The 15,546-nt window shown below is 38.0% G+C and overlaps 1 protein-coding gene across 1 annotated transcript in view; it reads right to left on the bottom strand.

Moving 5' to 3' along the window:
* The window catches only part of RYR2 (ryanodine receptor 2 (cardiac)), a 786,033-nt gene that overhangs the window by 327,077 nt on the left and 443,410 nt on the right, over positions 1 to 15,546 (bottom strand). Inside the window, exons 40-44 of the mRNA XM_006872010.1 lie at positions 15,304 to 15,447; positions 13,517 to 13,790; positions 7,196 to 7,310; positions 4,791 to 4,923; positions 4,491 to 4,594 (exon numbers count right to left, since the gene is read on the bottom strand). Coding sequence (XP_006872072.1) covers positions 4,491 to 4,594; positions 4,791 to 4,923; positions 7,196 to 7,310; positions 13,517 to 13,790; positions 15,304 to 15,447 — 770 coding nt within the window. The remainder of the gene's footprint in view (positions 1 to 4,490; positions 4,595 to 4,790; positions 4,924 to 7,195; positions 7,311 to 13,516; positions 13,791 to 15,303; positions 15,448 to 15,546) is intronic.

Genomic DNA, 15,546 nt, shown 5'->3' on the forward strand with positions numbered 1-15,546 from the left:
CTAAGAGAATGTTGGTTCTAAGATATTTCATAACCACTCCAGATTTAAAAGAAATCCCTACAGAAGTCTTCATTAATAGTAATAGTTAGAGGAGAAACTTGTTAAACAAATTAGTTTATTCCCTGGCTCAAGCAAATGCATAAAAAGAAATGCATCCTGGTGTGGCACTGTAGGGTCAGCACTGGATTGTGAACCACAAGGTCAGGAGTTCAAACCCACCAGGTGGTCCTTGGAAACCCTCTAAAAGGTCATTCTGAGTCAGAACCAACTTGATGGCACTAACAACAACAACAATATAATATAAATATGTAATACCAACTTCATTGAGTATAATTTACATAAAATGAAGTCATCCATTTAAAGTATGTTGTTGTTGTTAAGTGTTGTTGAGTTGCTTCCGACTCATAGCGACTTTGTATAGGGTTTCCGAGGAGCAGCCTGTGAGCATGAACCACTGATCTTGCAGTTCAAACCAACCTTCCAGTCCAACGCATTAACCCACATTGCCACACCAGGACTTCATTTAAAGTTAAATGAATATTACCCAGGAAACCAGCATCACTATCAAGAGTTCCGGAGTGCCCTTTGCAGAACATCCCAATTACCAATTCAGGCCCAGATGACAGCTAATCTTTCTGTCAGTAAAATCAGCTGCCATTTTCTAGAACATTTCGTAAACATAATCATCCACATTGCCTATTTCTGTGTCTAAGTGCTTTCATATAGCACAATGATTTTGAGATCCACCCATGTTGTAGCATACTCAGTACTTCATTTCTTTTTATTGACTAATTGTCATTGTTAAGAGTCCCAAGTTGATTCCGACACACAGCGACCCTATATAGAATTTCCAAGGAGCAGATGGTGGGTTTGAACTGCTGATGTGTTATTCGTAGTCCAGTGCTGATCCTACAGCGCTACACCAGCATTCCATTATATCCCCATATTTGAATACTTTAGGTTGCTTGAATTTTTGGATATTTTGAATACAGTTCCTACCAACATTCATATACAAATCTCTGTGAATTATATCTTCATTTCTATTGAGTGAAAATATTGAGGAACTGGAAGTCAAGGTTGTGTATGTTGGGTATGTAGTCAACCCTTTAAGAAACGGCAAAATGCTCCGCAAGTGACTATTACGTTTTCACTCTCAGAGGCAATGCACAGAGTTCCAGTTCCTCCCTTTCCTCTCCAGCTTTATTGGTTTTGTCAATCTTTTTAGTTTTAACCCTTTTAATTGGTGTGCTGATAAAAAGGTTTAAAGTAATATATGGGAGAAAGTTATCTTGAAGTTGATCAGAAATGCAGAGATTCATGCTCCTTAGCCTGGAAAAAAAAGTTATTGGGAAAGAAGTCATTCTTTCATGCCTTCAACAGCTATTTATTGTCTACGCAGTGCCAATACTCTTCCATAAAACTAAAATGAAGCAGATAGGAAAATGCTGTGATCCCACCAGCCTTACATTATAGTGGTAATATTTTTTTAAATATTTATCTTTAAATATAAGTGTATTTCTCAAATATAAATATTTAAGATGTTAATAAGTAAATGTTATCGTTGCTGTTAGGTGTCATCGAATCAGTACCGACTCATAGCGACCTTACGCACAGCAGAACGAAACACTGCCTGATCCTGGGCCGACCTCACTATCACTGCCTCGCTTGAGCCTATTGATGCTGCCCCTTGGCCAATCCATCACGCTGGGGGTCTTCCTCTTTTTCTCTGACCCTCCTCCATACCAAATGTGACATCCTTCTCTAGCAACTGGTTCCTCCTGACACTACGTCCAAAGTATGAGAAATGAAGTGTGGCCATCCTGGTCTCCAAGGAGCACTCTGGCTGCACTTCTTCCAAAACAGATCTGTTGGTTCTTTTGGCAGCCCATGGCACTTTCAATATTCTCCTTCAACACCATAACTCAAATGTATCAATTCTTCTATGGTCTTCCTTATTCACTGTCCAGCTTTTGCATGCGTATAAGGTTATTGAAAATACCAGGCTTGGGTCAGGTACACTTTAGTCTTCAAGCAGATATCTTTGCTCTTCAACACTTTTAAAAGGCCTTGTGCAGCAGATTTGCCTAATACAATACGTCGTTTGATTTCTTGACTGCTGCTTCCATGAATGTTGATAGTTGGTCCAAGAAGAATGAAGTCCTTGACAACGTCAATCTGTTCTCCATTGATAAGAATGTTGTTTATTGGTCCAGTGGTGAGGATTTTTGTTTTTTTTACATTGAGATGCAATCCATACCAAAGGTTGTGCTCTTTGATCTTTATCAGTAAATATTTTAAGTCTTCTTCACTTTTAGCAAACAAGATGGTATCATCTGTATATTACAAGTTGTTAATGAGCCTTCCTCAAATCCTGATGCCATGTTTTTCTTCATATATCAGCTTCTCAGATGATTTGCTCAGCATACAAGTTGAATAAGTATGGTGAGCGAATATAACCCTGTCGCACACCTTTCTTAATTTTAAACCAATGTTCCCATGTTCTGTTCGAACAATGGCCTCTTAGTCCAGGTACAGATTTCTCATGAACACAATTAATTGTTCCAGAATACTCATACTTCGCAATGTTGTCCATAGCTTGTCATGACCCACACAATTGAAAGCCTTTGCATAGTCAATAAAGCACAGGTAAACATCTCTCTTATGTTCTCTGTTTTCAGCCAAGATCCATCAGACATCAGCAATGATATCCCTTATTCCACACCCTCTTCTGAATCCAGCTTGAACCTCTGGAAGTTCTCTGTCGATGTATGATTGTAGCCGTTTCTGTATTACTTTTAGTAAAACTTCACTCGCATGGGATATCGAAGAGATTATCCAATGATTTCCGCATTCCGTTGGGTTACCTCTCTTCGGAATGGGCACAAATATGGATCTCTTCCAATCAAATGGCCAGATAGTTGTCTTCCAAATTTCTTGGCATGGATGAGTGAGTGCCTCCTGTGCCGCCTCACTTTCTTGAAAGATTTCAATTTTTATTCCATCCATTACTAGATAAATAAATGATGATAAATATATATAAATGAAAAAAAATTTTCAACTGTTGAAAATCATTTAGTTAAGAGAGGTATGAAGAATTTCAAAAGGATGGGCAAAAGAGGTTTCAATAAGATCTGGCTAAGAAGGTGGCTTTTGAGCAATGCCTGAAAGGACTTCTGAAATGGAGCTTAGCAGTTCTTTGTGGAGAAGAGACTGAAAACAGAGGAAACAGGAAGTGGAGCAGCAGTATGTAGGTGCATGAATATTATCCTATCATAGACAGCATTGTTCCACAATTCACTGCAACATGTGCTTTTGAGCAATTTTCCAGGAACTGCAATACACCAGTGTGACTGAAGAAAAGAGAGCAAGAGACTTGTAGAGATGAAATCACATAGTGAGAGAAGGTGGTGTGGGAGCTACTGTAACACAAGATTTTTACTGAGTGAGAAGGGAAGAAGTCTTGGAGAGTTCTGAACAGATGACTGACATGGTCATTCTGGTTTCTCAGGTAAGAACAAAACTCTAGCAAAGTAAGGGAAGGATTCGAAGACTTAGAATGCAACTGCAATTACAACAGTGAGAAAATAATCCATATTCTGGCAAACGTATGTACGATTTACTATACTTAGTTATGCATGGCCTAGCATGATACTGGCATGCTGCACTAGAATACATAACCTTACTAATGAGATGAGTTGTGTCTATAAGATGTTAAAGCAAATTTTTAGGAAATTAAAAATGGACCAATAAAACAAATGTGACAAAATAGATCATGATGGAACTATAGATAAAATTATTTGTCCCTACCCTACTGCTGTTGAGTTGGCTTTCCAACTCGTGCGCACGCTATGTACAAGTAACTAAACTAAATGCTGCCCTACCCAGCCCCATCTTCATACTCACTTTCAGATCAGACCATGGTGGTGCACAGGATGTACATTGCCTAAGCTTTGGAAGTAGATCTCCAAGCTTGTCTTCCTAGCTCATCTTAGTCTTTAAGCTCTACTGAAATCTGTTCAGCTTCATAGTAACACACATATCTCCCCTAACAGGTGGGTGAAGGCCGTGAGTGAAATTGATCCCAAGTCTCACACATGAAAGGAGAAAATTCCACCAGTGAATCACCAACACCACCTGTGGTTTTCTATATGCTGATATTGTATCCCAACTTACCATTAACAATGCACTTGTTAAGAGAATATATATTGGATTAACTTCTGGTTCATTCTAACTTTGTTGTTGTTGTTGTTTTCAGTTACCGACTATTCATAGCACCTTCTGTATACAGAGCAGAACTGCTCCATGCAGTTTTAAAAGCTGTGATCTATACAAAGAAGATGCCTATCTTCTAAGCTATCTTTTGATGGGTCAGAATTGCCAATTTTGGGCTAATAGTGGAGCATATCATCATTTGCATATTCTTGAATAATCCTCTAAAAAATACCTACCTACCACATAACGCACAGAAACGCACAGGCAGAAACGTTTACCTTTTCCAGATCAGGCTCACGCAGAGCTAAGGCGAGTTCATTATTATCCATCACTGAGGCTGCAGCCACATCCAGAGGTGTAGACCCTCTCATAGCTGGCGAGGCTATTCATGCAAAAAAAAGAATCAAGGTTAGATTGTGCTGTACAGATTCCATATACAAACACACTTTCTCTTGCAATGCAATTTTTAAATGTAATTTGTTCTGAATTGAAATTAATTGACAGTTAACTTCAATTTCCAAAGGTAATATAATATTCCTTTATCTTAAAGATTAAATAAAAAGGTAGAATTGACTTACCAAGACCAACACTGCTATTTTCCAGTAAATAACTAAGATGATCAAACATAGCTTTTTGATTCTGCCTACTTATCCGACAGAAATAACACAGAAAGCGGCAACAGTTGGCCACCATCTTGGGAAAGGTGATTTCCTATATGAAAAGCATTTAGTTAGCTATTTAATCAAATGATCTCTATAAAGTTTAGTTCAGATGATAAGATCTCAATCATATTACCAATCCATGGTGCTCCTGTCTGCCCAGGATCAGAAATGTTACTTATTTAATGCCTGGATTGTGACCCACCAAGACCTTGAGCTACTGAAAATGAAAGCAATTACTTAATACCATTAGTGGGCTGGATCTGGAATTAATCTATAAAAATCCGCAGGCAGCACACAAGCCTAGTTTAGAAAGCAGGGAGGCTCCACTGGGCTTCCAGTGTGGACCACATCTCCAGGGGACTAAATCTTATTCCTTAGGAAATTCTGCAATTTCTTTGATTTCGTTTTGTAAAACTGAAATAATACGGTATTAGTGGGTAGGATTCAATGAGATAAATTATGAAAAAGACCCATTGAGTCCTTAACCAATCAGTTGCCATTGACTCGGCTTTCACTCACGGTAAGCCCACTGCGTCAGAGCAGAACTGTGCTCCATACCTGGGGGTCAGTGGCTGAGGGTTTGGAAGTAAGCTACCAGGTTTCTCTTGGGAGACTTGAAGAGCAACGTTGCTTTGAAGGGAGTATGCTAACTGCTTGGACTGTACACTAGTTCAGTTCTTGGAACTACATAACAGGGTGTCCCGGTGTGATGCTATAAGATAAGCACTGGACTGCTAACTACAAGGTCAGCAGTTCAAATCCACCAGCCACTCCTTGGAAACCCATAGCAACCCTCTGAGTTGGAACTGACTCAATGGCACTTAATAACAACAAATTAGTATCGGTTGGGGCATTTCTCCAGGGCTTCAAACCTCACTGAAGGGCACACTCCTGGCCGGTACACTCCTGGCCTGCAAGAATGACCACCCTAACTGGAAAGCATGACTGCTGGTCCTCATCAACTATTTCTCCCTTGAGGGCTAAATCTTGTTATCCTATACTTCAGATACTCCCTGGAGTCTACCTTCACCAGAATATATGATAAATATCTTTATATGTCTGCCTAACTGGTAAACTGGAGTCCTGATATGGCTCTGTGGGTTAATGTGCTGGGCCGAAAAGTCGGTTTGAACCACAAGGTCAGTGGTTCAAGCTTACCAGCTGTTCCTTGGGAACTCTATAAAGGGTCATTATAGGTAGGCACCTGACTTGATGGCACTTAATAACAACAACAACAACTGGTAAAGTAAACATGACAAATATGGACTGATTATATTTCGAATATGGAGCTCATGTGGTGCTGTAGGATAAGCACTTGACTGCTACCTAAAAGGTCACTGGTTCAAACCCATCGGCCACTCTTTGGAAACACTATACAGTGTTACTATGAGTTAGAACTGACAAGAGGCACTTAACAAGAACTGATTTCAGTGATTGATCATTGTGGGATGGTAAACTGCTCCAGCTGAAGCCCACTAATTTAGTTTCTGTAACTACTTCATGAGGGCAACTAGACTAATCACATTGTGAAAGGTACACCTTAAAAAGTAATCTATTTAAACAAGATGATGTGATGGGTGATGATTTACAAATTCAAAATCAGGAAAAAAAAAGTTTTCACTTTAGCAGTTTCAAAAGATTTTCTAGAAGATATTAACTTAGGAGACAGCAAAGTGCACAGTATAAAATTTAAAAAATTATTAATACCAAAGGGGGTGGGGACTAGTATCACACTCAACTCTTAGTCTCTAAGGTTTTACTATTTTTTTTCCAAAAATGTTCTTTACTAAATACTCCTCCAAAAAATAATTAAGAAAATCTCTTTTAAGATCATAAAACCTATGTATTTCAATAGGCTATAATAAACTACTTCTGTGATGGTTAATTTTATGTGTAAACTTGACGCAACTATAGTTCCCAATGATGTGACCTAACACTAGTCTAGTTGCCCTCATGAATAGTTACATAGACTAAATTAGTTGGTCTGGGATACAGTACATTACCTTCCAAAAATTATAAGCTACTGTAATACAATCAATCCATCCATTGAAAAGGAAGATTCTTTAGAGTGTGCTCTATCTCCAGATAACAGACATGTTGTGAGAACTCAGTTCATTCTTCATTCTGCATCTCTGTCAACCTGACCTACAGATCTTAGAACACAAACCAGTGGACATCTTCAGCCTATCAACTCCTTACAGAGTTTGAACTTGCCAGCCTCCCATGGTTGTGTAAGCCAGTTTCTTTATAACTCTCTGGTTCTGTGTCTTTAGAGAACCTTCTCTAAGACAACTTAGTCGGACTCAAAGGCTGTTCTTTACCTTGGACTCACCACCACCAAGAACATTCACCATGACTTCCATTACTGTTTCATGCATTCCAAGGGCCCTCATCAAGTTAGGGTGCTGGTAAAATACTTTATTATTCATGATATCCCTGGAAGTACAAGACAGGGATGGGGGAAAACACAGAGGTAAAAGCAAAATTTAAATATAAATTTAACTGAGACTCTGATTAATCATTTAGAAATAATTACTAATGTATTTAGAATAGAAAGAGCAATTATCTTTTTAAAACCCAGTAATGGTTTACAAAAATAATATATAATGCTGCTGGTGTATATAATACTACTATACAATAGTACAAGCACTATGATAAATGGTATGGCACATCCTTTAAGAGTTGGAAGTAAAAATACCATAGGATTCAGCAATTCCACTACTAGGTACTTGTATGTCCTAGAGAAATGAGAGCTGTGACATCAACAGATAGATGCACACCCACGGTCCCTAAAGCATTATTCACAATTACAGCCCCAAAGAAGAGAGCCAACCTAAGTGTTCATCAATGGATGAACTGATAAATTATGGAACAAAGACACAATGGAACACTACTAAAAGTTAGAGAACAATGAGTCCACGAAAGTCCTGGACTGAATCCGGAGGACAACATGATTATCAGGGAAGGGACGGGAAGGAGTGAAAGATCACTAACTAGAGAGTAGATATGTACTGACTTGGGTCCAGGGAAAAGCATTATACAGTAAGCCGGAGATTAGAACAATATGACCAAGGCAAAGGAAGACACTGGGAGGTACACAAGAGTTAAAGGGAAATGCCATTCCATACATAATACATAACACTAATACATACATACATAACACTAATACATACTAATACATCACACTAATATATATGAATGGGTAGATCATAGGTCAACATGAAAATGGAACAATTGTAGGAAAGTAAAAGAAACTATATTCCTAAGTATATAAGGCTTTGGTAGATGATATTTCCATTAAGTATTTGTATTTGCTGCAAATATATATATATATAAGTATACAGTAGAGCATACAGGGGGCAAAGTGGCAAAGTTATAAAACCTTCTTAGTCATAATCAAACACCTTGAAGGAATGAGTCACTGGGTTTGGAAGCTTAGGATCATAATATCAGGGGACATCTAGATCAACTGGCATAATGTAGTCCACAAAGACAAGGTTCTACATCCACTTTGGGAGTAACAACTGGAGTCTTACAAATCTGTAAGCAGTCATCCAAGATGTGGCAATTGCTCGCTCCTCATCTGGAGCAAAGAAGAGTGATGAAAATAAAAGACTCAAGGCAACAAGCAGTCCAAAAGACTAATGGACTATGCAAACCTCAGCCTCCAAAACCCTGAGTCCGGAAGAACTAGATGGTACCCGGCTATCACAACCAACTGCTCTGATTGGGATCACAATACAAGGTCTGGACAGAGTTGAAGAATAATGTTGAACAAAATTCAAAATCATAAAAAATACCAGACAAGCTAGTCTGATCGAGACTATGGCCTTTAGACACCCTTCAAACTTGAAATTGAACCCACCCCAGGAGATCACCTTTCAGCCAAATAAACAGACCTATAAAGTAAACATGGAAGCAGCAGTCAAGAAATCAAACAACGTATTGCATTAGGCAAATCTGCTGCACAAGACCTTTTTAAAGTGTTGAAGAGCAAAGAAGTCAGTTTGAGGACTAAGGTGCACCTAACCCAAGCCATGGTATTTTCAATAACCTCATATGCATGTGAAAGCTGGACAGTGAATAAGGAAGACTGTAGAAGAATTGATGCATTTGAGTTATGGTGTTGGAGGAGAATATTGAAAGTGCCATGGCCTGCCAAAAGAACCAACAGATCTGTGTTGGAAGAAGTGCAGCCAGAGTGCTCCTTAGAGGCCAAGATGGCCAGACTTTGCCTCTCCTACTTTGGACATATTGTTAGGAGGGACCAGTCACTGGAGAAGGTCAGAGAAAAAAAGGAAGACCCCCAACAAGATAGACTGGCCAAGTGGCAGCATCGATGGACTCAAGCGAGGCAACAACAGTGAGGCTGGCCCGGGATAGGGCAGTGTTTCGTTCTGCTGTGCATTAAGTCACTATGGGTCGGTACTGACTTGATGGTGCCTAACAACAACAATACAGTGAACATGAATACCTGCGAGTAACGTACTTCTCAGAACAATCAACTATATGAGACGAAAACAAGTAGCATTTGGCAGAAAAACAAAGCTCAGAAAGCAGAAAGGGGCAGGAAAGAAGAACAAATGGAAATGGGAAGCCCAGGGGGGACATGGGAAAAGTTACAGTGCAGGGACTGCAACTGTGACAAAAGAAAACAAGACATAAACTGCTGAATGGAAATGAACTGACTCTATAAACTTTCACCCAAACCACACACACACAATTGTATGTAAGTATTCAATTATTTTTAATTACAAGTAAAGTGCTAAACATGTGAACATTAGTTTATATGAAAGATATTCCTGGACACTTCTTTTCAAGCACATCCCTATGTTTAACTTCTTTGGTATAATTATATGAATTGCTATTATACCATGGTAGTTATGTGCTGTGGAGTCAGTTCCAACTCGTAGCAACCCTGTACAGGGTTTCTGAGGCTGTAAATCTTTATGGGAGCAGAAAGCCTCATCTTTCTCCCGTGGAACAGCTGGTAGTTTCGAACTGCTGACTTTGCGGTTCTCAGCCCGATTCGTAACTACTACGCTACCAGAGCTCCTTCCTTGTTTATCTGAAAATTCCTATATGAATTCTTGATACATTATTACCTCCATTTTTCACATAGATACTATTTTACAGAGCTCTGGTATGGCTCTTTACGATAAGCACTGGATTGCTAACTGAAAGACCGCCAGTTTGAACTCACCATCTACTCCTCAGAAACCTTATTCAGTGTTGCTACGAGTCAGAACTGACTTGATGGTACTTCAACAACAATAACACTATTTTATAGTAATGCAGTAATGTGGTGCTGTGGGTTAATGCACTGGACTGCAAGGTTGGTTTGAACAGCAAGGTCAGTGGTTCAAGTTCACCAGTTGCTCCTCAGAAAAGCTATCTAGGGTCACTAACAGTTGGAATCGACTCAATGGCACTTAACAACAGAGTTATTTCCTGTTACATTCTTACTATCATTTTGGCAAAATATTTTTAAAGGCATGTTCTCTAAGAGAGACTAAATAAACAAGAAGTCTAAATACAAGGAAATCAATTCATTAAGGTGGACATTTGATTTCAACAAACAGTAGCAGATAACACCTCAAATGTTTCATATTATTAATACTTCCTTACATCGTATTGAACTATGTGTGGTTTTCTAAGGCTCTTATTGTTTAGGATGAAGTACTACTCGTCATTGCAAATGAAGAGCTTATTGAGTTTCCTTGTAATATAAATCAAATCAATGCAAGCATCTTTTCTATAAAACATTTCCTGTTAGAAATATAACAGGAAAATAGTATACAAGGAACCCAAAACTTTGCCTTCAAATTTGATTTCCTTAATTTAGACATTCAGATTCCTGATTTGGTGCTGTAGAAGCAGCACTGGACTGCGAACCACAAGGTCAGCAGTTCAAACCCACCAGCTGCTCCTCAGAAACTCTGTTGTTGTTGTTGTGAAGTGCCGTCGAGTCAGTTCTGACCCACAGTGACCCTGGAGAGGGTTTCCGAGGAGCAGCTGGTGAGCTTCAACTGCCGACCTTGCAGTTCAAATGGCTTTGCAGTCTGGCGCGTTAACCCGCAGTGCCACAAACTCTGTACAGGGTCATTATGAATTGGAACTCAACAGCGCTTAACAACAACAGTTTAGTCATTCATCTATTGCATTTTGTCATATGCTAAACTTCAGCTACTCTGGATGTATCAAAAAAGTGCAATAGTATGATTTGAATGGTTTATTACTTTTAGTAAAGAAAATTTATCAATAGTACAACTCAAAATTGTGACTCTGAATTCTAATTATGTCTGAGCTATTTTATATATTTTTTAAAAACTGAAGTTAAAAATAAGCAACCTTTCATGTTAGACTGAAGCATTTTTAGCAATAGAACTTTCAACACATTTTCAAACCCTACATGCAATCACGGTATTTTTTCCTTATTAATTCAAAATGAATGAATTTGGAAAATCTTAATTGAAAAACTATGTTTGCTTTCACCACTAGGTACACTAAATAATTATACAACCCAGAAGGCAGGTTGTCATTTATTAAGTTTATTCTTTGTGTGAAACATTCCTAATACTATAAAAAAGCAGTATTTTATTTTTTCACAATAATTTATTTATCACTACTGAGTGACTTAAATACACTTATAGCAAATATCATTGCTTCATACTCTTTTAAGAAATAAAGTGCTATTTTTAAGGAGCTCTGGTAGCATGTTGTTGTTGTTGTTGTTAAGTGCCATCGAGTCGGTTCCGACCCATAGCGACCCTGTACAGGGTTTCCGAGGGTGTAAATCTTTACGGGAGTAGAAAGCCTCATCTTTCTCCCGCGGAGCGGCTGGTAGTTTCGAACCGCTGACCTTAAGGTTCGCAGCCCGATTCGTAACCACTACGCTACCAGAGCTGCTAACCGCAAGGTCAGCAGTTCGAAACTACCAGCCGTTCTGCAAGAGATAGATTTACAGTCTTGGAAATCCTGTACAGGGTCACTATAAGTTGGAAGAGACTCCAAAACACACCACTACCACCATTTCTTACCTAATTTTTTTTTCCACTTGTTTAATTAAATAAGCTTTTTTTTTTGACTGGCAATTTCATTCCATCCTATTTCCAATCTCAAAATCATTTTTGTTTATTGATGATTGCTTAAATTTACCCATACATACACTAACAGCATATTCTTAAAACATATCACATCTTACTCATTCCCTCTGAATTCATTTTCTTTTTCCTAAAGTACAGCTGTTAGTACGAGAAGTTTAGAAAGTCTTTCAATGAGAAACTAAAAGTAAATAGTCTGGTTTTGTCATCTCTCTTGAATATGGGTTATAAACTCTTTACCCCAACTACATATACAGACAGCATTAGCTCATGATGCTAAATTCTCAGTTGGGTAATATATTCTAAATTGATGGTTATTTTCCATCAGAACTTTGAATGTTTCATTCCACTGGTTTCTAACCTATAACTATGCTGTTGGAAATTCTCAGTATTGTTTCTTTGCAAGCAGTATGGCATTTAAAATGGCCTGTCTATGGTGTTAATGCAGTTCACTACAGTATAGCTGGCTATGGATGTGAAACTAAGTGTGCTTTGTGAATCTGTGAATTCATGTTTGTTTGTTTGTTTGTTTAACTCTAAAAACTTAAAGGCAATCTCTCTCAAATACTCCCCTTCAGTAATTCATCTATTCTGTCTTTCCTGGACATTCTATTCAGTGTAAGCTGAAATTTTTATATACAACCTTCTAGGTCTTTTTCTCTTTTGTATTTTTTTTTCTTTATCTTTCTGAGCTGCATTTCTAACTAATTTCCTCAGTATGAACCAATTTATTAATTTGATTTTGAGCCACATCTTACTTGCAGTTTAATCAAGTCAGTTTTAAAGTAAATTCTTGTATTTTTTCATTTCTAGAACTATTTAAAATTTAACCTAATAGTTAATTTTATAGACTCTCACTCTATTATTTGAAGTACTTAGGGTGTCTAATTCCACTGTTTATTATCTCTGCATATGCTCATTCATAGCAGATTATTTCTTTATATTCTTCATAGTTTCTGATTGTGTTACTAAACTGAATCTTACTAAACTTTGGTAGTAAGATTCCACTCCCTGCAAGGTTTTATTGTTAATGGAGTTGAGATTCATTACTCCAGACCAACTTTTACTAGCTTCTCAGTCTGGAGTACATATCCATGTGAAATACAAACCCATGATGTTGAATTCTCAGAAGAGGTTGCTGATTGTCCTTTGTTTTCCAAGGAAAACTACCTGTTTACCTTCTATTGGTGAACAACTTCCCCCACAGATCTTAGTATTTAACAACCTATAATTTCTATATTATTATACATCATTGAGAGATTAAAAAAACAACTCTAAAATATGTGCTGCCTGTCACCGCTATATTAGCATGTAGCTGCAAAATTTGTCATACCTTGTCACCAAGAGCAACTTTCTTATTCAGCTTTACAATATAGCCTCCAGGAAAAACAAAACAAAAAAACAAAACAAAACAAAAAAACTAATTTACTGATGTCATCTAGATACTATGTTCACCTTAGTTCACCTACTATACTACTTAGGATATCAACAATTAGAAGAAATTTAGAAGACCAAGGATTGTTACATTAAATAATTTACCCCAATCCACGAATCATAAGCTTCTCCTCTTCTTTGCCCATCCTGACACTCAACAAAGAGCGAATCTGTCCAAGAGATGCTAGCAGGTTAATGGTATCTTCCACTGAGACGCCGTTTATGGTGTAGGTCTTTGGCAGAGCCCGGACCAGAGCTCCAATGCTATCATACTGTCGATGAAGCAACACAAACATAGCCCTCACCAACTCAGGGTCTTCAATGACAGATTCCTGTGCCCACCGGACCATAGTCTCAGAAATCAACTGCTGAAGAGTGGCTGTGAAGTCATAACAGATAATTCATAAAAAAGGAAAGCAATATAAAAAGACAAATCAGTTAGACATTTTAATGGCATTTAAAATTTTTATATATATAATGAAGATCAGAGTCAAACACAGAAAGATAAAAATACTCAATCCTTTCTTTAAAAGCCATCATTATCGTTAAAGAATTTAAGCTGTTTCAAATTACAGTCATTTCAACGAAGCAGGTGGTAATCCCTAAATAATTGAAAGAATGTCCATTCATTTGAGATGATAGGTCCATGACACTCCTCCCAGAGGGACTAAGAACACACACCTTTAACAAGTTCAGTCATGGATATGCCAAGTTATCTGGTCATCTAATTGTCTCCTCAGTTGACTCATTTACAACAGTGACTTCAATTTTTACTTAAATTTGGACTTCTACTCTTCACCCAAATTATCTTTCTAGATTGGGAAGGTATATTGAAGTGAACATTTTTTTTTTTTTTTTTTTTTACTCACAGAATACTATTTGCAATGCATTCCCCTGCTTTTCAACAGAAACTTCCTAAACTCTGGAAATAACTAACACAATTGCAAAAACTAAGAGGCATTGATGTGACCGACTGAAGTACTTAATCCCTATCATCAGTACCTTCACTATTTTCAAAAGAAGCTTTCTAACTTATATCTGTAGATTCCTTAAGGGAAAAAACAACTACTGATTTAACCAAATACAAAATGAAGATAAAATAGCAATATACTTTATGTTTCACTTTTAAAACGTCAAGATCATATACCTGAGAATAACATAAAGAGATTCATAAGAAACTCTGAAAGCAAACTGTGAAGAAAACTGGACTCAGATTTGATTGTGAAACTGAAGAACAAATCAAGGGACAGTTGTTTGGATAATTACTCTCAATCATTGGCTAAATCAGTAGTGTCTCCAAGTGGACACAATCAGTAAGCCATAGCTCACAAAACGACTTCTTGAGCTCTTTAGGGGTCAGTGTGCCACCCCCAGCCAAGAAGGAGACACTCCCAAGCAGAGTGTGCATCTGCTTTCTTGGAGTAGCAGCAATACACTCCACTTAAACAGGGCATGGAAGAAGAAGAAGTGCATAATACTTGGAAAGACATTTTGGAACCAAAATATAGTTCTGGAAACTATCTACCTAAACTTTAAGAAAATGCTTCCTGTGATGCAAGGATATTGGAAATACGTCAACACAGTATTTGGTTGTGGAAATTAAATGATTTTTATTATGTTGCTGCTAAGTGCTGTTGAGTCAGTTCTGACTCACAGTGACCCTGTGTAGGATTTCTGAGGAGCTGCTGGTGGGTTTGAACTGCTGATCTTGTGGTTAGTAGTCCAGTGCTGATCCTACAGCGCCACACCAGGAACCTCAATAGTTAGTCTCTGATCAAATACACTGCATTGGCAAACTCAATCACCTCACTGTCTGACGAGGGGAAAAGTCATCCAAAAGAGGGACTGAACTCCAGTAGCTGAGTCACTTGTCGCTGCCATTTCATACTCACAGGATTTCTTAGAGTCACTCTCCATTGGTTTTTCTACTTGCTTCTTCTTCAGGTATGTCACCTTTTCTACCAGGGACAGCAGGCGCCCTCGGATTGTTAAATCACTGTTTCCATCTAGAGACCCATCTTCATCCAGTTCAATTCCTAGTATGAAAAAGGCAAAGATAAAATAATATATAAAAATATACTCAGGGACAGTGACGCGGCGCTTCCATGACCAGGCAACCCAGGTAGGGAAGTCTC

This window comes from Chrysochloris asiatica, unplaced genomic scaffold (genome assembly GCF_000296735.1).
Source record: "Chrysochloris asiatica unplaced genomic scaffold, ChrAsi1.0 scaffold00179, whole genome shotgun sequence".
Taxonomy (NCBI): domain Eukaryota; kingdom Metazoa; phylum Chordata; class Mammalia; order Afrosoricida; family Chrysochloridae; genus Chrysochloris; species Chrysochloris asiatica.